We start from the raw sequence: 24340 nt of genomic DNA, 5'->3' as shown, positions 1-24340 counted from the left end.
GAAAAGCTCACTCGTGACAACATAAATCTGCTCATTTAGTAAATGACACATATCCGACTAATTAAACTCGACTTGATTCGACCAAAACTTGTTAAATCCCGCTTATTTATGTTTGAATCGACTCGATTAAAACACATTCATGCATTAATTAATATGTAGAAATACATATACATATATATATATATATATATATATTGGTTAATAATATAAGTATATCACATTTTATAGTTAAATATATAATATGGAACGTAATTATTTTTTTTTTTAAATGATGTAACCTAATTACTTATACCTATATATTGAATATACTTCATACATATTTTATAATTTGTACAATAGTTAGTTTGTAAAATTTAATAATTTCATATATTAGCATGCAGTAACCATATATGAAATGTTGATATGTACTATCATATTATCTAGTTGTATCAGTAATTTATGTATAATATATGGTTATTATGGATAAATATCAATAGGTTATATATTAATTATTTATAAATATTTAAAATTTTCTAATTCAATAAAAAGTCTAGGTACTTGTTAGTTGTAAAAATTCCATTAAATAATATCTATTATTATTTATTTATCTCTTTAATTTACTAATTATTAAATTTTATTTAAAAAATAAAACATACAACTCTAATTCAGTTCAACTCGACTCAGATCTCGAGTTGAAAACTTAACTCACCAAGCTGAGTTCGAACAAAGCTTAAGATTTGTTAATTAAGCTGAACTCAGCAATCTAAAAATTGGTTCAGCTCAACACGACTCAATTATAATCCTAAATTGTGGCGTAATTATTTCTAGTTTTTTTTTTACAAGTGATAAGCTAGGTAGGAAGATCTAAGATGAAAGTGTTAGGGCTAAAAATTAATAGTGAGCTCACAATAGTTAAGAGTTCACAAGGTAAATGGTTCAAGTGATTAAATGCAAAGAATAAAATATGAGTGGTGCTATATACAGTCCTCTCAAAGGACTATATTGCATTCCTAGTATCTAAAATGACTAGATTGTCCACATTTTTAGGCTAGAAATTACTACTTTACCCCTCCTTCTACAACCTAAAGCCAAACGAAAACATTTGAAATTCTACAATATGAATACTGTTGCGCCCCAGACCAAATCTCCAGCATCATTGACCACCACAACCCAACCTCCTCCACCATTAACAACATCACATACTCAAGGTTTGTTTTATTTCCCTTTTCCTCCACCATCAACAGAACATGCTGTTTGTTTTCGTTCCCTTTTCCTCAAGTTTTTCTTTTTTGGTCTCCAACTCTACTTTCCTCGTTTCTCTTTTCTTCCATTTTGGTCGTTTGCAGTTCTTGTTTTATAGGAAACGAGAAGGGAGATTGATCGCAAGGATAGTGCCAATCATTTTGCAAATCACTTGCTGAGTTTCACTTATATGTGGAATATGATGTACTAATTAGTGAGACATCAAGAATTAGCAAGACATTATGCAAGTTTCTTAACATGAATAAATCTGGATACTATCTTGTATGGTTACCAAGGCTTTATTCTAGTTATATATTTCATTATCATTATTCAGTGCCTAAATCTAAACAGAGAAGTATAGCATTGCCAATGTTTGAATAAAGTTGAGCTGGGATGAAAACCATTCTTCAAGAAGGTGTAAGTTTCCTTTAATTTTAGGCATATTACCAAGTAATCTGCCTTTAGCTATCTTTGAATTGGACCAAATGGAACACATTCACAAATTTTTACAAATAAGTAGAGTGCACATAATCAAAATCAGCTGTAATGATTAGATAAATTGAGATAAATTTAAGAACTAAACTTGCTTGCACAAATATAAATGACGCACTATGATCTAAAAAGATAGATTATTACCTAAAAAGATAGATTATTACGTAGTTTGAGATCAGTTGACAATGACACTCAAATTAACTTGATCGTTCATTGTGTCTCCTTGTTGTTAAATGGGACACAACGAACATGGGGTAATTTAAAACATGTCATTTCAAAATGGCCAATAATATTTGGTAGTTGATACCTGATGCAATACTGACACATCACAAGTAGTGCAAGCAATCAAGCAAGCATTACAATGACAGAATAATGCTTTTATATATATACATATTTGTGTGAAATATAAAGATATTATATAAAAATAAATTTATAAATTGATATCATCTTGTATAATACGTTAGATTTATTTTATAATTTAACATGTCGTATCAAATTATGTTAATTTATAAATTTATTTTTGTGCAATTATTTCTCTAATATATATATATAGAATATTTATAAAAACTAAAAAAGTAGTAATACAGATATTCTTTGTTTTGGAGAGCTGACAGTTGCATAAGACCATACGAGCCATGAGGGAGCGGTAAATGACCATGGCGACAATTTGAACTTGGGGCTTTGCTACATACAGTTGGGAAATGCAGTCGGTGTGCAGTCGGCTGTACGGAATGAATAAAAAAAAATTATAAAAAAATTGTTTTATATTCAGGAGGAACTATATGAATTATAAAAAATTATAAAAATAATTTTTTTTTTTCATATAAGTCTTGTATTAAACTTTTTTTTACAGCCGACTGCACGCCGACTGCATTTCCCGACTGCATAAATCATTTCTATTTGAACTTGAAGCTGAGTGGACTTCAGTCTTCAAGGGATGGGAAACTTATCTGGCCGTACAATTAAGTAAAATTGAAAATATATATTTTTGAAAAGAGCAATGCTGTACTTATTTGAAAACTGAATATTCCTTATAAAAATGATATTTTTTTTTATTTAATAAAGTATATTATCTCTAAGTAAGGATTATAAATAGAATTTCTATTGGATAATTGCATAATTCTCTCTTTATATATATACACACGACACACGTGACGTTCTCCATGCAAGATATATACCGAATATAGTGTAGTTTAAAGCTGGTTTTCATTTGATTATATTTTTATTTTATACTAAATGAAAATGAAAGTAAGTGTTTTTATTTGATCAATAAGCCATGTTCAATTTTTCATGTCCCACAATTTTAGAGATTTTAATTTTCTTATATCTTTATTATAAGAGTTAAGAAAAAAAACTATCTACTATATTTTTAACTGTCATCCACTCATCATTCCTTATATAATATCTTGATTTAAAAATTAGTAAAATAATAAATAAATTTTCAATTATTCAATAATATATTAAAAGATGATGTGAGATTTAAAAAAAAATGATAAATAGAAATTTTTTTAAAATTCTACTATATAAAAATTTTGATGTAATTTATTTAATGCGCAGATTGTTTTGAACTATAAAATCATTTGACGGAACACACTAATTTGTTGACACTGTATAATAACAATCACTTTTGTGTAATTTTTTATATATTTTATTAATATAATTGACTATATCAATTTTTTTAATATATAATCAATCATATCAATGAAGTGTATAAAAAATATAAAAAAATAATTACACATAAAATTTTTGAGAAAAGAAAAGAAACTTGTTTTTGTTTTTTAATTTTATGAAATCATAAAAGAAAGTCTTGGATTTCGACAAATTTTTTTTTTACTAACATATTAAGAAAGTATTTTTTCATAGTGTTGTGATTTAAAAAAAAACATGTAAAAATATAAAATATTATGAAATTTTATTTTTTGTTTTTAATAAATTATTCCTGTTGAGATCGCCTTCAAATTACACGCCGGTAGATGTATTAGCACTGCTCATAAAACATATCTGCTGCGTCTAGAAACTTCACAGTGATCAATGCAAAGCGAACTCCTCTGCTTTTCACATCCTTTTCAGTGGTCGTTTGACTCGTTTCTTTTGAACTTAAAAATTAGCATCATCTTACTCCGCATAACGCCAGCCTATATATTATACAATCGCTAAAACGGTAGAAAATGAAGGCACAGAAGTTTGACACACTCATTCAAGAAATAACTTGGCTCTTATGCAGACCACGTGGGCGGGGGACCTAAGCACCAAGCAAAATCTATGGCATGTGTTTGGGCAAGTTGCTTCCCTTTTCATCCCCCAAAATCTCTCCAAGCAAGCAACAAAAGAACAAAACAACAAAATCCCATGTCGGATTCGTAGAAGTGGCTACAATCCACACGCTATAATTAGCCCTTCATTATCCCTATTGATATTACTTTGTACCCACGCATATAAGCAAGTTTAGAGACGCACAGGATAGAGATAAAAGCACAGAAGAAACTTCCATCTCATCAAAACCATGGCTTCCACCACCACTGCCAATCCTTTGCTCTCTTCGAACTGCTTAGGGTCTAAAATCTTTCTTTCTCCTCCAACCCCGAAAACCACCAAATCACCGCTTCCTTTGCCTCTCTTCTCCAAAAGAAAGTCTGCAATCACTCAAAGCATTCTCAACAAAAAACCCAATTCAGTGCCTTTGAAATCTCTCTCGTCCCAAGCCACCTTAGCTGCCTTGATCTTCTCTACTGTTTCCCCACAAGCTACCCTAGCCCTTGACAACCCCGCACCCCCTCAACCCCCACCAGTAATCGAAGCCGAACTCACCAAATCTAGCCCCTCAAATCCCTCGCCTTTCTCACAAAACCTCCTCCTCACAGCCCCAAAGCCCCAATCCCAGAACAACTCTGACCTCCCAGAAGGTGGCCAATGGCGATACAGCGAATTCTTGAACGCAGTGAAGAAGGGCAAAGTAGAGAGAGTCAGATTCAGCAAAGACGGCTCTGCTCTTCAGCTCACCGCCATCGATGGCCGCCGAGCCACTGTAATTGTCCCCAACGACCCGGACCTCATCGACATCTTGGCCATGAACGGCGTCGATATCTCAGTCGCCGAGGGAGATTCGGGCAACGGGTTGTTTAATTTTATTGGTAATCTTCTGTTCCCTATCATCGCTTTTGCTGGACTGTTCTTCCTCTTCCGCCGAGCCCAAGGCGGCCCCGGCGGGCCAGGTGGGCTAGGTGGCCCAATGGACTTTGGAAGATCGAAATCCAAGTTCCAAGAGGTCCCCGAAACCGGCGTTACATTCGCCGATGTAGCAGGAGCTGATCAAGCGAAGCTTGAATTGCAAGAAGTCGTTGATTTCTTGAAAAACCCAGATAAGTATACTGCCCTGGGAGCTAAAATCCCTAAAGGGTGCTTGCTAGTGGGACCCCCTGGTACCGGGAAGACCCTATTGGCAAGAGCAGTCTCCGGCGAGGCAGGCGTGCCATTCTTCTCGTGTGCCGCTTCGGAGTTTGTGGAATTGTTTGTGGGAGTTGGGGCTTCGAGAGTGAGGGACTTGTTCGAGAAAGCCAAGTCGAAAGCGCCGTGCATTGTGTTCATCGATGAGATTGATGCGGTGGGGAGGCAGAGAGGGGCGGGGCTTGGAGGTGGGAATGATGAGAGGGAGCAAACTATCAACCAGCTCTTGACGGAGATGGATGGGTTTTCAGGTAATTCGGGGGTGATTGTGTTGGCGGCTACAAACCGGCCTGACGTACTTGACTCAGCGCTGTTGAGGCCGGGCAGGTTTGACAGGCAGGTCACTGTGGACAGGCCTGATGTTGCTGGTAGAGTAAAGATCCTTCAGGTAATTATTAGCTCTATACATAACAACCCTGCACAATTAGTTGAACACATTTCTGTATTATCTGTAAATAAGATGTCCAAGGTCTAAATCTAGGTTATACAATTCAAAAATAATATAAATTCATGTTGATATTTATAAAATAAATGATATCCGAGTAGATGTTGATATTCAAAAATAAAATCTAGGTTAACGGCATGTTGGCCTTCTGTGCCCACTTAAAAAAGGGGGGAAAACTCCACTGCTCTACAACATATTACTAGGGCCAATCCTCATCTAGGAATATAATTGTATAATTTGGTTCATTCAACTGCCGTTGTCCAAGACTGAGAAGCTTAATGGGAAGTTTTCCAATCATTGAGTTGAACCGAATCCATTTTTTAAACTAGAACCCTGCATGTATGATAGGTACACTCGAGAGGGAAGGCTCTCGCAAAGGATGTGGACTTTGAGAAGATAGCGAGAAGAACCCCAGGTTTTACAGGGGCTGATTTGCAGAATCTGATGAACGAAGCAGCTATTCTTGCAGCCAGGCGTGACCTCAAGGAAATCAGCAAAGATGAGATATCTGATGCGCTGGAGAGAATTATTGCTGGACCAGAGAAGAAAAATGCTGTAGTGTCAGAAGAGAAGAAGAAACTAGTGGCTTATCATGGTATGTCTATAGATAAGGATGTTTCCAGCTCTGTCTAGCTTTGTAATCTTTGATTTTTGGTGGCTAACAATGTATACGCTCAAAAAACCTTGCAGAAGCCGGGCATGCTCTAGTTGGTGCATTAATGCCTGAATATGATCCTGTAGCCAAGATATCAATCATTCCTCGGGGCCAAGCTGGTGGCCTTACCTTTTTTGCTCCAAGTGAAGAGAGGCTGGAGTCTGGACTTTATAGTAGAAGCTACCTGGAGAATCAGATGGCTGTTGCCCTGGGTGGAAGGTTAGTTGCATGAACTTATTTCCAGAAATGCAGAACATATCTTGCTTTTTTCTTTTTTCTCTTTTTATCGTTGTTTTATATTCAAGTACCATTAGAGCCGTTCTGGGTCTAATTCTGCTATAGTTAAGAAGTGCTTGGATTTGTAGTATGTTTTCCCCCTCTATTTAGTGTACTAGTTGAGTATTTGGCTACGAGTCTACGACCATCCCATTTTGTTGAACAACTTTCATCTCTTCCTTGTTTTTAATTGCAGAGTTGCCGAAGAGGTAATTTTTGGCCAGGAAAATGTAACTACAGGAGCATCAAATGACTTCATGCAAGTATCGCGGGTGGCAAGGCAGATGGTTGAGAGATTTGGGTTCAGTAAAAAGATAGGACAAGTTGCCATTGGCGGACCTGGTGGAAATCCCTTCTTGGGTCAACAGGTATGGATTGTGTTTGTAATTTGTACTTGGGAAATGCTGCCAAAGTTGTAATAATGCCTGATGATATATTTTCATATCATGAATGCAGATGTCATCCCAGAAAGATTACTCGATGGCAACAGCTGATGTAGTGGATGCAGAGGTTAGGGAACTGGTAGAGACGGCATATTCCAGGGCCAAACATATCATGACCACCCACATTGACATACTTCACAAGCTTGCTCAGCTACTCATCGAGAAAGAAACTGTTGACGGGGAGGAGTTCATGAGTCTTTTCATTGATGGGAAAGCTGAACTATACGTTGCTTGATCCCACCGCTCAAGCGTCAAAATCTTGGTGTTATAAATTTCATATACGCATATACAAGTTAGGAACCAATTAATTATTTCAGTAAATTCAAAAAAAAAAAAAAGGGAAAACAATTGACAGCAGAAATCAAGTTCCTCTCTCTATCCATCGCTCTCTATCTTACACTTTTAAACAGAAACCACATTCCCAATTTTCATTACACAAACATCACATGTTGGTTACAACGACAATTAATTGAAAACCAAATATATGAAAGAATAAATTCCGCATTGATTCTCAAGACCCTCTTCCACCACGTTGCCTTTTTTCTTCGAGCGTTGCCGCCTCATTCAACATATCAGCTGCATCCTTGTGCATATCCAGCTTGGCAAGTGCAACTGCCTGCATGTAGAAGGCTGTCGACCAATCGGGGTAGACACATTGTGCTTGCATTGCATCTCGGAGGGCGGCATCTGGTTGATCACACATCAGATGGCAAAGACTTCGTCGCGCATACACCGTTGGAGAAACCATGGTTCCGACGTCTATGAACTGCACATACAACGAATATAAAATTAACCAAAACACAGTATTTCTCACCTTTTCTTTTCTATCTCTTCTCATTGTTTTTTTCTTTACAATTTGAAATCTGGATGTCTTTTCTATTTCTTTCCCCCTAATGGATCAATGGCCCTAATGGATCAATGGCATTAGCTTGTACGAGGGAGAAGAAGAGAATAGGGCAGGAGGGGGTGGGGAGCACATTTATGTAAGCTCTGCGGACGTATGCTGTTCTCCGTATCAATCAAGTTTCACATTTTCTTAAAATTCTACAGATAAAATATCCCTCCCATGTTAACATCATAACATGGGAATCTGGGATACTATTAAATAAAGTTCCATTGCTTTTTGTACAAGTAAATAACAGGGAAGTATGGATGGCCTACCACATAATGGTATGAAACGAAGTTTATTTATCAGAGCTATTTATCTCAATACTGCAATTGACATACCTGAGAATAAGAGTCTATTGCGGATCTGAAATCTCTGTCACGAAATGCCAAGTCCCCACGCTTTCTTGCCTCCAGCATATCTCTCATTTGCTGGGTCCATTCTTGGAAAGACAACTAAACAAATCGACATCAAGAAAGAGATGTTAGTATGAGAGTAGATGAAAGTTATGCACGCTTGCAACTTGTACCATTCAGTTACCTCATTGGACCCTTCATCATCTTTGTAGTGTGTCATGACCAAGATCTGATGGATAGCTGTGAGGTCCATCCTTGAACAGGCATCACCCATTGGAGAAAGGGGGTGTTGTGGCGTAGGAGGTGCATCCTCGTGCCTTGGGATTCCCAGCATCACATAAGATGGAACCTACAAGCAGAGAACTCACATCCTGAGATAAGATTTTAAGTTCACAAAACTGTTTTATTATGGACGGATCCATCCACAAAAATATCTGGAAGTTGATTTTAGTACACAATCAGGAATGCAATAAAATCCATTATCAAAACGAGACAAGCAACCATCAATTCTTTCCTGCACTCATCACCATCAAGAAAACCACAACTAAAAATTTTGCTAGCACGCAACTGAATGTTTGATGTAAGTGAGATGTATCCACACTATTTGCTCTGCCATAAGTAAAGATCCTTTTAATAAAATTATCGGGCTTAGTCCTCTCTAAACAAAAAAAGCTCTAACCAAGAATAAATCGGCAAAACAGACTTAACCAGCGGCACAATGGATAATTGGGCATGGTGATAGCATGACAGGCAGTGATCTTGTGCTTCCACAGCATTTAAGAAGAAATTTGAAGGTCATGTTAAAAAAGAAAACTTATGATAAAAGCTTAATGCATGCATTAGAAAGCTAGACAGCAATGAAAGCAGATTTTACATCGGGTTTATTTTGTAGGGGGGCAAGTGTTGCAACAAGGTCTTTGGTATTCGGCCGTTCCCTAGGTTCATACTGCAAGCATTGTGAGGCAATATCAAAAACCACCGTTGCCTCCTCAGTTGAAAAGTTACCCTCCAAATGTGAATCCATGAGAAGAAGAATGTTTTTGCCCCGTATCATATCAAGAGCCTGCATACATAATAGAAACATATTCATTAAAATCAATGCCAAAATAATTTCAAATAGAAAGAACCGTTAAATTTCAAACGACCGTGTAAAGATCTTCCTTGACACTAGCAGGTAACAAATCAGTGGTGTGACTATCAGGGGTGTTATTTCTCCAAATTCTTGGATAGGATTACATAACGAGAAATCTGCTATCTGACATAAGCCTTCTTCAACATAAATCATAACAGACTTCTTTGGAAGCTAAAAATGTAACACAAATACAGCCAGAAAGACAATGTATTAGAAAGGCCACACTCAAGAAAAAAAGATGAAAAAGGATATTATCCAGTATTTCCATTTTATGACAGATAATTGCTAAGTCACAGCTCAATAATAGTAGCAAAAGTATACTGTCATGCTCAACACAAATCCTACAAGCCTATAGAGAAAGCATGCAGCTTCCCAACTACAAATTTCCAATATTGTAGAATAAGTTCCTTAAAATGAGTACTTGTTTTCTTCTCTTTCTTATTAAAGAGGAATTCCATTGTGGACTTCGCTGCCCTCAAATTGGACAGCTGAATCGGCAGAACCACTACACTACACCTATTAGTGATAGATCCACTATCCAAAATTGTAAAATACTTACGTGACCCGGGGGGATGTGCTTTCCACTGAGAAGATCCAAAAGGACAGTCCCAAAGCTGAAGATAACGCTTTCTGGAGTCACTCTTCCTATAACATATACGTATTCCATTTAGGAAGCATTACTTGAAAAGTAGTGTCATACATTCCAATAATAACAATTTTAACACTATATAAACACCTTGCAAAAAAAAAAATTGATAACATCTACAAAGCAGTTAAGCATCGCAACTCTTTCAAACCCTACAAAACTAAATAGTACATATATGATAATCCAAAATATTTCAAGGCAAGCAACACCTCTGTGGTCGCTTAGATTGTAAGTTTCACACGATATTCATATACCAACCTCAGCTCAAGTTATCTTTCCTAATTTTTTTTTTTTAAATGAGGAATCCCGGAGACCATGCAAATGCAACATGTCTTTTGCTCGGTTCAACCCCAAACCTGTAAAACGCACCCACATCACATGGATCAAGTAAATCATTGACTTTTCACCAATAGGAAGTTAGGGACATGGCTCCTAAACATTTTTTGCACCCAAGGCCTTGTTTGGAAACGCAACATGTCTTTTGCTCGGTTCAACCCCAAACCTGTCAAACGCACCCACATCACATGGATCAAGTAAATCATTGACTTTTCACCAATAGGAAGTTGGGGACATGGCTCCTAAACATTTTTTGCACCTAAGGCCTTGTTTGGATTCAAGAACCATCTCAACCCATTTCATCTCATCTGATCATTACAACTTTCCCAAACTTTCAAACAAAATATAATAAACAATTCAACATTTTCAAATTCCAAAACAAAAATTATATAAAAGAATTATTTTCTAACAATATTTTATTTGACTTTCAACTCTCATTTCAACTTAACTCACTATCCAAACCTCCCCTAAGGGTTCAAACCTAAGTCTTGAGGGGAGCATACCCCAAAGACCAAGGCCCTTGTTTCCAATCTTCTCACAATTGCAATATTTAAACAAGAAATTGTAGGAAGACAAATCAATGCCTTCTATATTAAAAAAAAAAAAAAGACACATGCTAAAATTCTAGCTGTACCTATATGCCTACAAAGGTTAAGGTGAGAAGCAAATTGAGATTGATAAAAGAAATTGAAATTCACTTTCATGTTAAGCAATTTTAATTACTGTTAAATCTGTAACACTGGGTGGATCTAGTGAATCATCATGTCATAAAAGAGCTGAATCTTCTGAGATTTTATGAGCTTGGAAACTCTCTTACTTGATCTCTATATATGGTCCTTTTTACTAGCTTGCCTATATAGATCTGCTCCAAACCCCCCCTCTTGAATGTAATCAACTAATTTATACTTTTATCTGAAGGTGCAGCTTAACTCTGCCATATCTGTGCAAGCGGAGATTCTCTGTAACTTTCTAAAATATTCTACAAGGTTTCTTGATGATGCTATAGGGTCTCTTTGTTTCAGTAGACCAAGAAGACAATGACAACTAAACATTAATAGTATCCTTTGGAAGTCATTCATTGATATTAAAAGAAAAACTAGCAGTAATCATCACAAAACAAAAGATTATGCAAGCATGAGGATGTTCTAGCTGGTTTTATGTATCAGAGAACAATAAAGATAACAAGATCTCAGGATTTAGTGTGGAAGATATCACCAAGTAACATAGATAATGAGACCAAAGCTTAGAAACTACCATTTCTCAGATACTCTGGAGGTGTATAAGCAAGATTTGTGCTGTAACTTTTTCCATCCATACTGTTTTTCATCAAGCCAAAACATGAAAGCCGAGGATCACCATTCTGCCAATACCATCCACAACAGTACTGCTTTAACTCGAGAGAAAATGCCATAGATGCCAGAAACAAGAGTAAATTTGCTACTGCACCTCGTCAAAGAGAACCCTGTATGCATTCAAGTCATGATATAATGGGCGGCCTTGGGTACCACAATAATCTAATGCCTCAGAAATGTACAAAGCAACCCTTAATCGCATGGCCCACTCAATGGTCTGATTCTCCCCTGCCAATCAAGTGACAAATGAAGCATCAAAATTCGGGCAACTCAATAATGAAGGAATTATTAAGATAAAGAAGTTTCAGTGAACAGACCGGTAATATAGAGTGAGACTCAAATTATGACCACAAGTAAGAAGTCATAAGAGCACGACCTTGTCCATTACACAGTTTTAAGGGTTTTTCATCAATTTGAATTTCTTAAATATTTTTCAGATAGATATAGATATGCAAACATCCACATGCATATATTTATGAGTTTTTCTATTCTCAAGCAGTACCCATCATTTAAATGGTAAGATTTGATTTATAAGAATCAAATTTCAAAAATTCTCTTCTAAATCAAATTATGCCATGTAAGCATCTTTTTTTTTTTTCTTTTTCTTTTTTTTTTTTAAGTATGCCATGTAAACATCTTACTAAGTATGCTCTACACACCAGCTTAAAAATAGATTTTTTCAAATAACTACTATTATATCCGCAGCTTCAAGTATAGGCAATAACGCAACTCGCTTTACGGAAGCAATTTTTTTTTCAAAGGCAACGGAAATCAAAACCCACTTGAAAGGCTGGTCCTTTCGATTTCATCATACTAATAACCACCAGACAGTCCAAAACTAGTTAATATTAACAGAACAACTATGCCTAAGAATTCAAGTAGAAACAATTCCATAATTTATTTATTCACGGGAATAATTAGTTCGCCAAATTAGAAGCCAAAAAATTACAGGAACGTACAGTGGAATAGATGTTTGGCTAGGGTATCGTTGGGCATGTACTCCGCAACAAGGAGCCTCTCATCGCCATCGCAGCAATACCCAATTAGATTCGCAAGCCTTTTGTGCCTTAGCTTCCCAACACCAAAAGCTTCCTCCTAGAATTAAAATTAAATCAATAGTAAATACGCAACAGTAATGAAACAAAACCCTCCAAAATTGCAAACCCTAAGAAGAAAAAAAACGAGGAGCAAAACGGTACAACGGGAAAGGTAAGACAATAAAGGAAAGGAGTAACTACGGCGAACTGCTTGGGGTCAGGCCAAGCGAGCTTGGTGAACTTCTTGACGGCGATCCAACGGCGATGGTTCTGGTTCTGGCTCTGGAGGCGGCCCTTGTAGACGACATTGGGAGCCTTCTCCCCGCTCTCGGAGACGATGTGGTCGGAGCTGAAGTTATTGGTGGCCGCTCTCAGGTCGGCCAGAGAGAACTCCGAGAATCCCGGCACGCCTACATAACCGGTGGCGATGGCTCCGGAAGCGCCAGAGTCGGTTCCGTTGGGTGGGGGAATAGCGGAAGGGAGGTTGTGGTAGTTGCTGTGGCTGTGGTGTTGATTGTGGTTACGGCGGTGGTACTTGTTATCTTCCGTACGGGGACCTTTCGAGAAGGTGGACTCGCAACAGCCCATATCTCGGTCTGTTGACTCAGTCCCTCAACAACTCCACCTCGCTATTAGCCAAAAACAATAACACAGAGAGAGAGAGAGAGGGAGAGAGAGAGATTCCTTTGCTAAGTGTTAACCCAGGCACCCACCCGTGCGTGTATCACTTGAAAGAAGAGATCTAAGGAGCGAAGAAGGGGAGGTGCAGCTTTCAATTTCTTGTCATTTGCGTGTTCTCTCTTCCTTTAGCTGCACTGACAAAACCTCCTGTGTCTCCCTCTCTGCTTGAACGGTCCCTTTTTGTATCGTCGAGGGTACTTTGGTCTTCCAATCTCGTCTCCTCTTCCATTTCGCGGTTTTTTCGTCCTTGCCCTCTTTTCGTAGAATGTCTCTATTTTTCTTTTCTAACTCAAAAATTACTATATATTAAAAAATATATATTTATATTTTAACTATATTATTAGCAAAACATTTTATGATTAGCAGATAAATAAAAATATTAAAATTAATATTTATTAAATAATAATAAATAGCGCTTCTTTTTATTAAGTTCTATAAAGTGAAATCGTCAGCTCACATGCATCATTATCTTCATGATTTTTACTATCTTCTAATATTAGTTCCCTTAATTTCCACAATTTTTTATTTTAAACATAATTTATTTATTTGGTTGTTATTTTTCACAAACAAACAAGTCATTCATTTGCTTTTTAAACGTAGAATATCACATGAGAACCCAAAAATTATTTATATATATATATATAAAAAGACATGTATACAAATATGGATAAGCACAAATATTTTATATGTAGAAACAAAATGATTTATTTTCCAAGATTCAAGTGTTTTTCACACCGTAGTGGACTTTCCATATGTCTTGTTCTTTTATTTTATGTAAAGATAAAATGTACACCACTCTAATGTCTGCCCACTTTTGAGTTAAAAGAAAAAAGAATAAAAGGAGGAGGAAAAAAAAAAAAAAAAACAAACAAATAGCATGGTAAATCCAAAACAAAAGACCGCGGGCTTGTCGGCGGCTTGTGTGACGCGGTACGTGTGCAGCACGAGTTGAACGAGAAAATGCTCATTTTCTATTCAGACAAACAAATTCGAGTTCCCGACACTATTTCCTACGTTTTCTGTCGAATCAGGTATTCTGCATTTAATAAAGACTGTGTAAGCTTCCAAATAAATAAATAAACCTAATTTAAAAATATTGAATATTATAACAGTTTTTTAGAATTTAATTTAGTAATTAAATATTGATGTTCATATCTCAAAAACACGTGTCACTCCTTTTTTTTTTGTTTATTAAAATTTTATTTTAATCTTTAAATTCAGTGCAAACTTTTATTTAATGAGATAATAATGATCTAATTTCTTAGTCAGTAAAAAAAAATTAGGATGAGTATCTTTCCAAAAGAAACATTTGGGAGCAGTCCGAATCCGTGGCTAGAGTCCATAGTATATGAAGTTTGAGAATATTGAAACTTGTAGTAAACGAAACTCGAGCTTCCTCGTGACGTACAGCTGTCCATTGACCCTGATCTCTCTCTCTGTGTTTATGTTTTTTCCCTTACGTTTTCACATCTAGTTTGAAGAAGTGGATTGTCATCAAACCGACGATTAAACATCCTCTTCAACGAAAGTGACAGGATCTCTAACCTCAATCCAAATCTAGTTAACAACTTAACGCGTCTTTAAATTTTTTTTAATTTTTTATTAGATCATCTCCATCGGACTGTAGAATATTTTAAATGATTTTCTATTTAAATATTTAAAAATTACACATCAGTTTTCATTAAGAAGATTACCGTTAAAGACACAGGGTCTGTGTACACAGGATCTCTCATGCCAGTATTAATGTAACTACCAATTGGCGCAATTTGAATGCAAAACCAGGTTTGCACCAAGGAGAAGGGATTTCTAATTCAGATTCGGCAGACTCGCTGACATAGACAACCCTCATCTTTTCTTTTAAGAGTCATGCTGACTGGCTGAGATTACAAACTTTAATGTCGCCAAACTCCCATTTGTTGTTTCTCAGCCACTAAAGTCCCATTTGGCGTGTGTGCGTGCGTATTTAAGCATATCCCAATTTGGTTTCTCCACTTAAGATAAGTACGTATAAAATGGGAAAGGTCAAGATCCAGCAACCATATGCCCCAACAGCCCCTACTCGGGTTGGCTTACATTATATGCCCCCCCATTCACACCAAAGTCTCGAGGTCATTGTCAAACATTATCAAACCACTCATTCCTTTTACAATCAGTAACTAATTATATTATGCCATTTTATTGGATGTATGACTTACTTCTCTCTTTCTCAGCAGCTTTGGCAGCTCTACCCCACGGCTGAAGATACAAAGATATTGATTGGAAGTCAAATATTCGCACTCTTAAAGTTAAGGAATGAAAAGGAAATAGAATCAAGCCTCATTGACTTAGAAATGTAAATGACCAGCACAAGAAAGTTCCCCACCAAACCAATTGATAACACTGAACAAAATCAGGATCCATTACCCATAATGTAACACAAATTTCCTCTAGAGGAAGATATATTAACCTGGAATAAAGCATGATATACCATGGATATGCATAAGAAAGAATGATCACCTATCATCTTATCTGTAAAAATATACGGACCGAGACAACACTCTCACTCTCAGACATGCCCATCTTCTTGAATGCGTTGGCAAAGCTCCTCGTAAGCTTCCACAGAATTGGCTGTAAACCTCTCCATGGCCCCAAAAATCGTTTTCAGACCTGATAACAGACTGCTAGAATTCACAATCTCACGCCTAGGCAGGACATGATCCATCTTTTTTTCTCGAGCCTGCGCCATCTTTTGTATCCTTTGCTCCTCCCTGTCCAAGATTTTAAGTTTTCTCTCCACACCCTTGTCTGCAGCTGACCTTCGCTGCATGTCTGCAATATGAGGTTCCAAAAGTTGATTTAAGGTCATGAAAAATCCCTGCATAGCTTCAATCACTTCCTTCTCTGAGACTCGATCCATGGCTTGTGACCACCGGTTACATATCACAAACACAGGTGGTGCACCAATCTTAGCAGGGGAGAATGGCACTGTACCATTAAGTGTTTCTTCAGGTTCATAATGCACACATCTCAAAAGCCAACCATTTAAGGCCTTGGTATGGGCCTTTTGGATGTCAATCCAATTAAAGAAGCAAAGGTTCCAGTTTTGAAGCTCAAATTTGAGTTCCATGGCAGCTTCAAGATCAGCATAATTAAACTTCCCGTTGGATTTAATGTAATCTAGAATTTTGCTACCTCCAACTGCTTCGCACTGACACCTGTGACAATCTAGCATGGCTTTCCACATACCAACCAACCTGAAATAACAGTTAGATGGGAATTAGACACCAGAGATAAAATTATTACACAAAAACTATCATTAGCTAGAAAACTTAACCAAATGGTAAAGTCAAGCCATATTGTGCAGATAATCACCACTATCACTGAATCACATGCGGTGCAAACACAGGAAACAAAGTTACAGAGGTATTTAAAAAACATTCTCATGCGAAATTGGAAAGATCACGTACACAAGAATTAATTTATTGATCTGCTGCAACAACTCTTCATCCCTCATCTTGTTTATTGTAATTGCTGTCCTATCAATAACCTGAATTGAAATTCTCATATTGGTAGATAAACTCCTGATCAAATATTGAACTGAGTCAACTTTAGAAGCTTCAGCACTCTTTTTATTCAACAGTTTCAGCTCCCTGCACTTCTTATCATGAATTGCACGAAATTTTTCCAGAGCCTGCAAAATAACAAATACATCTTCACTTACAATTAGTGACTTATCCACTCATACACAAAGGAGGCACGATGGCAGGCATAAAATCACCGGAGTAGGAACAGATGGGAAACATATTCAAGCATATCATATTTCTGTAGGAAATTACCAATTGAATGAAAAAAATAAATAAATCCTTGAATAGTTCACAAAATCTGGAAGGTCAATGAACATAACAAAGTCACTACAACGCTTAATCTTCAGTTATCATAGTCATAACTCGTCTCTGAATTCAATAGGATGGCTTTACAATTTTTTTCTATTCTTCCTTTTTACCAAGAAAGTACCAAGAAAGAGGATTAATCTGAATGCCCCATGAAAATGTTGTCTTCAACAATGCAATATCAAAAGCTTTTCCAGGGAAGATAATAAGAATAGTTAGTTATACCATGCAGGACAATTAATATAATTGGGGTTGGTGATAGGGAATACCACCACAATTGGTTCTTTCTAACATTTACAGGTAATGGCCTCTTAAGTGTACCAATTTATGATCATATAGTTCTCAGAATTTTAAATGCAGAACTATTATCCTGTTTGCATACCTTAAAATAAAATAAAATAAAAACTATCCTGTTTGCACATCATTGAATGCGGCAAACAAACTGTGACTAATTATTATTTAATAAAAAGTGAATAACCATAATATTTAGAAACCTCTAAGATAATGAGCACCTTCATGTATTCCACGACCAATAATAATCATCTCTAGTACTGCAAAACCATCTGTACCCCTTGCCATGATTTGGCCTTCATTCAATAACATAAGCAGCATTGTTAATCACAAAGAAATGAGTTGGGGTAGGAATTTTAACATGAGATCAAAATGACAGATAATATCACACAGAGTGAATCTCACTCCAACTCAAGATACATCCATATGATCATCTGAAAGGCAGACAAGCCATATAAGTTGCACGTTTGTCATCATAGGAAGCATCTCTCGGAACATAGAACATAGAACGTAGAACATCTTTTGGCTGACTTGCTATATGCCTATTTAAATATATAAATATACCCACACACACACATCCGCGGCCGCATACAGCCAAACTAGGTTGAAAAGGTAATATCAATTGAGAAAAAAAGGTAGTACGTAGCCAAGCAGTAATTGGTATCCACGATTATTGGCACGAATGAGATAGTACCAAAGTAGCCTCTCTCATTTTTCATTGCATAGATAATTCAGATCGAATTTGAAGTTGACTATTTCTTTTAGGCTTTTTGGGCAATCAATTGCATACCTTGACTTCAGTATACAGCTTCTCCTCCCACATGCACAGCTTCTCCAAAACAGAAGAAATATTCTCAGAACTCAAGCCCATATCTCGATTATCGGAACTAATATTCTTCTTAATCAACGGTGAGAATTTCTCCACGCTTCTTCGTGGCAAAGACGGAGTTATCGCGTGCAAAACCTTGCATGAAGCTACTTCACAAAGAGCCACCAAACTCATATCTTATGAGACAGGTACTTCCAAAAAAACTCGGTAAATTTAAGAAAGGAACAGAAATACCTTGATTAACGGCAACTTTATGATGATAATGGAATATTCCGACATCTAGCAACTTCAAAACTTCGTTGCCTGAATCTGAAGCTTTATCAAACAGAACCTGAATTTCTCTCATTGCTTCGGAGACACCGCGTGTGGCGGTTGGAGTCTCAGGCCGATCTTTCTCCGAAACAACTTCAACTTTGTTCTCGGCCGACAGATTCGGCACATCGTCGTTGGATTTTATGTGTTCCTCGGTTTTCGTCTTCACCGGCTCGGGCTCGAAATCGGGGACTTCCTCTTTGTGATTGAACAGCGGTTCGTATCGGTCATACGCGTCGAAGAAATTCAAGAAATCCCAAGCCGAGTTGCTCGCAGGCGGCGGCGAAGGAGCTAAGCTTTGGTGATTACTCAGGAAGTCGTGGTGTATTCGGCTAAAGTAGTCTATTTCTTTCTCTGCGTCATCCGCTTCGGAATCAGAACGGAATTCGAGGTGAGAATTTGCTTTCGAATCTGATTTCGAACTGGAGAGGGAAATACAATGAGGCGTAGAAGATTTTGAAGGTTGAGGAACCGGATCAGAATCGGAATGCTCAGTGATCTGAGTAAAGAAACGGTGGAGAGTGGGGCCGAGAGTGCTAAGGGACTGCAAGTACGCAACGTGGGCATCGGCGAGGGAGTAGCTCAGGCGTAATGCTTCCTCAAGGAAATTGCAGCGGTCACGGCATAAAGCCACCGCCGGTAGGTCGTCGAGCTTGGAGGCGCCGCAGCCCATGAGTGGCACGTGCAGTTCAGCGGAGTGAGTGAGAAAAGTATTTGAAACCCCAGGGTTTTATGAGGTACATGGGAGATATTCCAGGATTCGTGTCTTGCATATATAACGGTCTGAATATGAAGAGCAGAAGAGAAGAGGAGAACAGGGAAAGCTGAGAATACATACCATATTATACGATAACATGTAGTTTTAAATTGTCGGATATTATTTGCCACATTTATTTCACGCTGCGTGTTTGTGAGATTCCAGAGCGGAGAGACAACTCAGGATATGTTTCTACTTTTTAAAGTTTGAACTGTGAGGAATAGACTGGCGGGATTGGCTTATTTTTGCATTAACGTCTTTATGGTTTTCATTTTCCTTTCTTTTTTTAGCATTAGTAGCACTCCTTCATTTATTTAACATATTTTCTAGATATATGAAATTTTGTATGAAAAATTAATTTTAAAAAAAGTTTTTTCGAGTTGTGTTATTTTTTTAATTAATTTTTATTTTTATAATTATATTCATACTTTTAGCATTTCTTTCTTTTATTCATGTTATAATTTCGTATGAAAATTATTTCTTATCTTTTCTTTCCTTTGAAAAATTTTATTTAAAAGTTGGTGTGCACACACACCTTCCATGCCGTTGACATAACAATAATTGATTTGTAAGAAAAATATTTAAAATTTAAATATCTTATAAATCAAGTCTTGTCCTGCCAACAACATAGAGAATATACATTACACATCGGCTTACTATTAGAAGAACTCAATTTGTTTTCTCTCCCTCTTTTCTTAATAGGGATTAAAAAAATGTCATATCAGTTTTATCCTCTCTTTTTTCTTTAAAGATTGGGGTGACTTTTGCAATATTAAAAATAAATTTTTGTTATTTTTTCAAAAGTGTCTATTATCTTAATTTTATTAATATTTTAGCCACAAAAGAATTATAAAAAAGTAAACCTACAATCTGATATTGCTTGATATGATATATTATATTGTAAAGTTATTCTTATTATAAAGTAAATCCAATAAATTTTATAAAGCCATATTAGTTTATAGATTTATTTTGTGTAATTTCTTCGTGTCTGTAACAGTTTTTATTTTATTAACAACCATTGCTTAAATTTTATTGATAATTTTCACTTTTAATGAAGAAAGACATTGAAAAAGAGGAAGCTTGAGGGTTACTATTAAAATTATTTGAATTCAAAATATTTTGCATGAAGTGAAGAGACTAATTTAATTGACAACTATCTAGAATAACTTTAAATTTTCAAAAAATACGTCGTATTATCTTCATATGTACTGTGATTATAATTATTATTCTTGAATAATAAGAGAACACTGTGCCTCTTAAATCTTTGTGCCGGAAACCAATAGGACACACATGGTACCGCCACCATGCCGGGCTATGCTACGTTGCCGAGAGGAGAAAATTAAATACAAAACAAAAATGACATTAGTCATGATTCAAAAATGTGATTGAGGCATAATTGAAACGCTCCACATCTGATATTAACAGTCTAATTGAGAACTTGACAAGCCAACGGTAAAACATGGTTGCCAAAAGCGATCGAGGACGATGATGGGATAAAGTTTTAAGCTTTATTATTGTCGATTGATAGCATTATATCCATTGATTTCAGTACATGCCAAAAACGATATTTATAAAGTCAAATAGCATCTCAATAATGTTCATCTCTTTAAGCAAATAGACCCATTATGTTTAGGGGTAAAACAACAACAACTCTTGTGGGGAGAAGAAGCTATTCTATAAAGGTTTTGCTTTGACAATGCAAGAAAGATTGAGCAAAGATCCACGTCAATGATGTGGATTTGAATCCGATGTTACCTCAAAAGGAGAGTTTTGGGTGGAATTACAACTCAACATATCCTTGTCTGTACTACTACTTGCTCTTTAGTTGTGTGGTTGTTTTTGGGGAGTGGGCAGGCTGAGTGCAGAAAAAACAGCGGGTATGGGGCATGGTCCTCTTCTGCTAGAGCCTAGGCATACCACAATTCCTAGAAAAAGCTGTATATTTTTGGATTTCCCCTTGTTTTTACCACATTATTTAGTGCAATAGTAAAGTGGCTGTATGATGTATGCCTCAAAACTCTCGGTTATGTCAAATAATTCTGAGTGGTGCTACTCAGCCAGCGCCATTAATTTGTCCCCTCAAATATATTAGTAGTAATTTATTTATGAGAATTATTTTAGATAAAAAAAAATTATACATAGTAAATTTATAAAATGGTGTGACATCATTAAATCTGTGAGATTTACTTTAGAATAAAAGTAACTTTATAATCTTATTCTATTAAATTATATCAATTTACGAGTTTAATTTTATGTAATTTTTTTTATAATTAAAATATTTTTTTTTATTATGAGAGGTAAAAAAGATGGGCTAACGAGCGTTATTCAATAATTTTTGCCTTTTCTCCTACGGATAGAGATAAAGACGGGGCAACGAACGGTCCCCCACCTGTGGTGCTAGGAAGTGAAGATTTTGAAGTTACTGCTGACGCGCTTTGCTTTAAACGGCCTGAACCAGCCCAAAGCACTGCACCTGTAGAATAGAAATGGAAATCTAGAATCATTGGTTGGAAGAAAGATATACTGTAAAAGGTGGAACCAATGAGAGAAGCCCAAAACCGTCCTTGCAAAGCTTTAAACACGGGCCCGGTTAATTGCTTTGCGTGTGTTATTTTACCAGTAGTCTCCGTGGCCTCTGTTGCATCAGGTAAACACCTTTTGCGGGTACTGATTGACTGGGTAAAGTTGTTAAAGTTTTGTCTGGACTCAGCAGGAGTGGAGGCGATTTTTGAAGTTTTTGAATTTCTGCAGGACAATCATGAAAAATGAATGATTATGTTGTTTCATGAAACCGGAAGTTTACCTCAAATATCATGATTTAGGCTCCACAATATGGCCGTGAATACTGGATCTACTCAAAGCCAACAACCAGATTCAAAACTAATGTTCAATCGATCATGTGGCAAACCCCAGATTCGCTTGGCTTTGCCACAAGAGATGAGTACAAAAAGAACATTTGGGAGCACGCACATGCTGACATGCATTGTACCAATTAGCACTGTGGTAGTCATGAGTGTCACGAGCATTATTGAAACTATGTTGATAAGTATTGTATAAGAAAATATGTCGGCAGAAGTGCCAAAAAGGTGGTCTCTCTTATATAATATTATTCATTATATATATGGTCGTAGAGTGACACTATTTGAGATGCTTTGAGGATTATACCGTGTGGTCCAACTTGTTCACTTCAACCTTCTGATTATGATGCTTATCAACAACCACCCCACAACAAAAATCCCAATATATTTGATAGAAATATTGATAAAAATAAGAATAGTCAAATGATTTATGTAAATTCCAAGCCATATATATTTCTTATATGATCTATACTCTAAACAGAGTAATTAATATTATAATTAGAGTTTTTTTAAATTATTATAAAAAAAATAAGAACTTCTCCCATATTGGGTCAGGGTCACATTCAAGACCTTCTCATACTAAACTTAGTATATTACAAAGTCAAAATTAAATAATTGATCAAGTTGATAAGAAAAATATTGGTCCAAAACTGGCTAGATTAACCTTACTGAGCAAGGCCAAACAAAAGGCCTTCAGCTCAGCTCAAAGCTGACTGGAAAGCCCAGTCGGATGCTTTTCTTTCTAGAATTCAAAACAGGCCTCGGGACCAAGCCCAGTATACAACCCAGGAGGAGAGGGCGGGCGTCTTCTGATCAACAGTAATAATAAGAAAGTTCAATTATTTTCATAATTGTTCAAAAAAAAGAAGAAAAGGTTCAATCATTTCGTAAATAATGGACATTGGAGTTCATGCAGGAACATGATAGTCATAAGATGGTATCGAGGGACCACCTCATCTGCCTCTTTTATTCCTTGTTTTCCAGGGAGAGCAAATTAAACATGCTGAGGCTCTGAGCTAAAATTGGCTGTTAATGCCGGTAAGTACAGAATCCACTTTTTGCACAGCAAGAACTCCTATATTTATAAAGGTAGCAACGGCCAAATGATAGGCAGAAGCTTTCTTAAATTCCTTCATAAGGCTGCATTACCTGGAGCAACAAGCTAGTCATGTTCATGACCAAGGAATCATGATCATTCTTTCATAATTATTATATTTATTTGTAGGGTTCATGCACAGCACAACCAAGTACTATTTTCCTTTATTAATATATATATATATATACACATGCACGCACAGTTTTTATGTCCGACGACGGATGAACCATGTGTGCTGTATTCCTTGGAGCAGTGATGTGTTTAGTAACGTGGGCGTGAATGAGATTATTATATCATGTATTCTCAGTATCTTTAATTAGCTTTTCTCTACCATTAACATGATGATGTACAGCTAATTTGTAAGTGTTGTTCATGTTTATATGCTGCGCCCACTACATTTTCTCCCAACTCCGGAAAGTGCCCCTTTGGCGTACGTCCATCTGCGATCGACGCCATCTCCTTGGAGTTGAGTACTCATGGTTGCCAAAATAAAAGAGATGTTCCTCTCCTTCTTCTTTTTTTTCCTTTTCTAACTTGGTTTGAATAATAGGGGAATGCTATATATATACATATTGATCACTTCATCACATATCTCGATATGAAAATGACTAAAAATTATACACCATAATTAGAGCAACATGGCATCAACTCTCTCAAGAAATCAGATCACATGGATGTAGCTGATCATGACAAGATCAGTGATCCTGATATGCAATCACACCCTCTATCAAATAAACTTGTCTCTTGTAATAAGTCTGTACATAATTTACTAAGTTGTCCTTCTTCTAGATGAGCTGTAATGTATATTTATGTAATTTTAGAATTAGTTAGTCTGCAGGTGTACAGTCTGTAGCTAGTACGAATATTCTCTAGTTGGTTAGCATCCTATCTGTCCATTTTAGTATAAAGCAGCAGCAGGACAGTGT

The 24340-nt window shown here is 36.5% G+C and overlaps 3 protein-coding genes across 4 annotated transcripts; 1 reads left to right on the top strand and 2 right to left on the bottom strand.

Moving 5' to 3' along the window:
• The first annotated feature begins 4122 nt into the window (after positions 1-4122).
• LOC122314729 (ATP-dependent zinc metalloprotease FTSH, chloroplastic-like) lies at positions 4123-7389 on the top strand. Its single transcript, XM_043130293.1, has 5 exons — positions 4123-5545; positions 5951-6197; positions 6293-6476; positions 6730-6901; positions 6990-7389. The coding sequence occupies exons 1-5, from the start codon at positions 4217-4219 to the stop codon at positions 7209-7211; spliced, it is 2154 nt and encodes a 717-aa protein (XP_042986227.1). The 5' UTR covers positions 4123-4216; the 3' UTR covers positions 7212-7389.
• Positions 7377-13564, bottom strand: LOC122314730 (serine/threonine-protein kinase BSK1-like). Its single transcript, XM_043130294.1, has 9 exons — positions 12923-13564; positions 12644-12779; positions 11779-11912; positions 11587-11692; positions 9910-9995; positions 9093-9281; positions 8403-8567; positions 8204-8317; positions 7377-7742 (listed from the first exon to the last, which is right to left on the bottom strand). The coding sequence occupies exons 1-9, from the start codon at positions 13307-13309 to the stop codon at positions 7488-7490; spliced, it is 1572 nt and encodes a 523-aa protein (XP_042986228.1). The 5' UTR covers positions 13310-13564; the 3' UTR covers positions 7377-7487.
• A 2131-nt stretch (positions 13565-15695) lies between these two features.
• LOC122316965 (nitrate regulatory gene2 protein-like) lies at positions 15696-19675 on the bottom strand. 2 transcript variants are annotated; one of them, XM_043133838.1, is made up of 4 exons: positions 18626-19675; positions 18353-18540; positions 16849-17072; positions 15696-16635 (listed from the first exon to the last, which is right to left on the bottom strand). In XM_043133838.1, exons 1-4 carry the CDS (start codon positions 19374-19376, stop codon positions 15948-15950), a joined length of 1851 nt encoding a protein of 616 aa, XP_042989772.1. In that variant the 5' UTR covers positions 19377-19675; the 3' UTR covers positions 15696-15947. The 2 variants fall into 2 exon arrangements, with proteins under 2 accessions (XP_042989772.1, XP_042989773.1); XM_043133839.1 differs by having other exon boundaries at positions 18353-18537; positions 18626-19673.
• Between the last annotated feature and the right edge of the window lie 4665 nt (positions 19676-24340).

The sequence above is a fragment of the Carya illinoinensis genome, chromosome 7, assembly GCF_018687715.1.
Source record: "Carya illinoinensis cultivar Pawnee chromosome 7, C.illinoinensisPawnee_v1, whole genome shotgun sequence".
NCBI lineage: Eukaryota > Viridiplantae > Streptophyta > Magnoliopsida > Fagales > Juglandaceae > Carya > Carya illinoinensis.
The sequence above is the reverse complement of the archived record's forward strand: the minus strand, read 5'-3'. Positions and strand labels throughout refer to the sequence as shown.

Excerpts from the sequence above, each read along its gene's own strand:
- LOC122314729 (XM_043130293.1), top strand. The coding sequence starts at position 4,217 with ATGGCTTCCACCACCACTGCCAATCCTTTGCTCTCTTCGAACTGCTTA. Across the intron at positions 5,546-5,950 it reads GTAGAGTAAAGATCCTTCAG|GTACACTCGAGAGGGAAGGC; the intron begins GTAATTATTAGC and ends CATGTATGATAG. Across the intron at positions 6,902-6,989 it reads ATCCCTTCTTGGGTCAACAG|ATGTCATCCCAGAAAGATTA; the intron begins GTATGGATTGTG and ends TCATGAATGCAG.
- LOC122314730 (XM_043130294.1), bottom strand. The coding sequence starts at position 13,309 with ATGGGCTGTTGCGAGTCCACCTTCTCGAAAGGTCCCCGTACGGAAGAT. Across the intron at positions 12,780-12,922 it reads CTGACCCCAAGCAGTTCGCC|GAGGAAGCTTTTGGTGTTGG; the intron begins GTAGTTACTCCT and ends TTTTAATTCTAG. Across the intron at positions 11,693-11,778 it reads ACAGGGTTCTCTTTGACGAG|AATGGTGATCCTCGGCTTTC; the intron begins GTGCAGTAGCAA and ends TGGTATTGGCAG.
- LOC122316965 (XM_043133838.1), bottom strand. The coding sequence starts at position 19,376 with ATGGGCTGCGGCGCCTCCAAGCTCGACGACCTACCGGCGGTGGCTTTA. Across the intron at positions 18,541-18,625 it reads TAAAGTTGCCGTTAATCAAG|TAGCTTCATGCAAGGTTTTG; the intron begins GTATTTCTGTTC and ends CTCTTTGTGAAG. Across the intron at positions 17,073-18,352 it reads AGCTGTATACTGAAGTCAAG|GCTCTGGAAAAATTTCGTGC; the intron begins GTATGCAATTGA and ends GTTATTTTGCAG.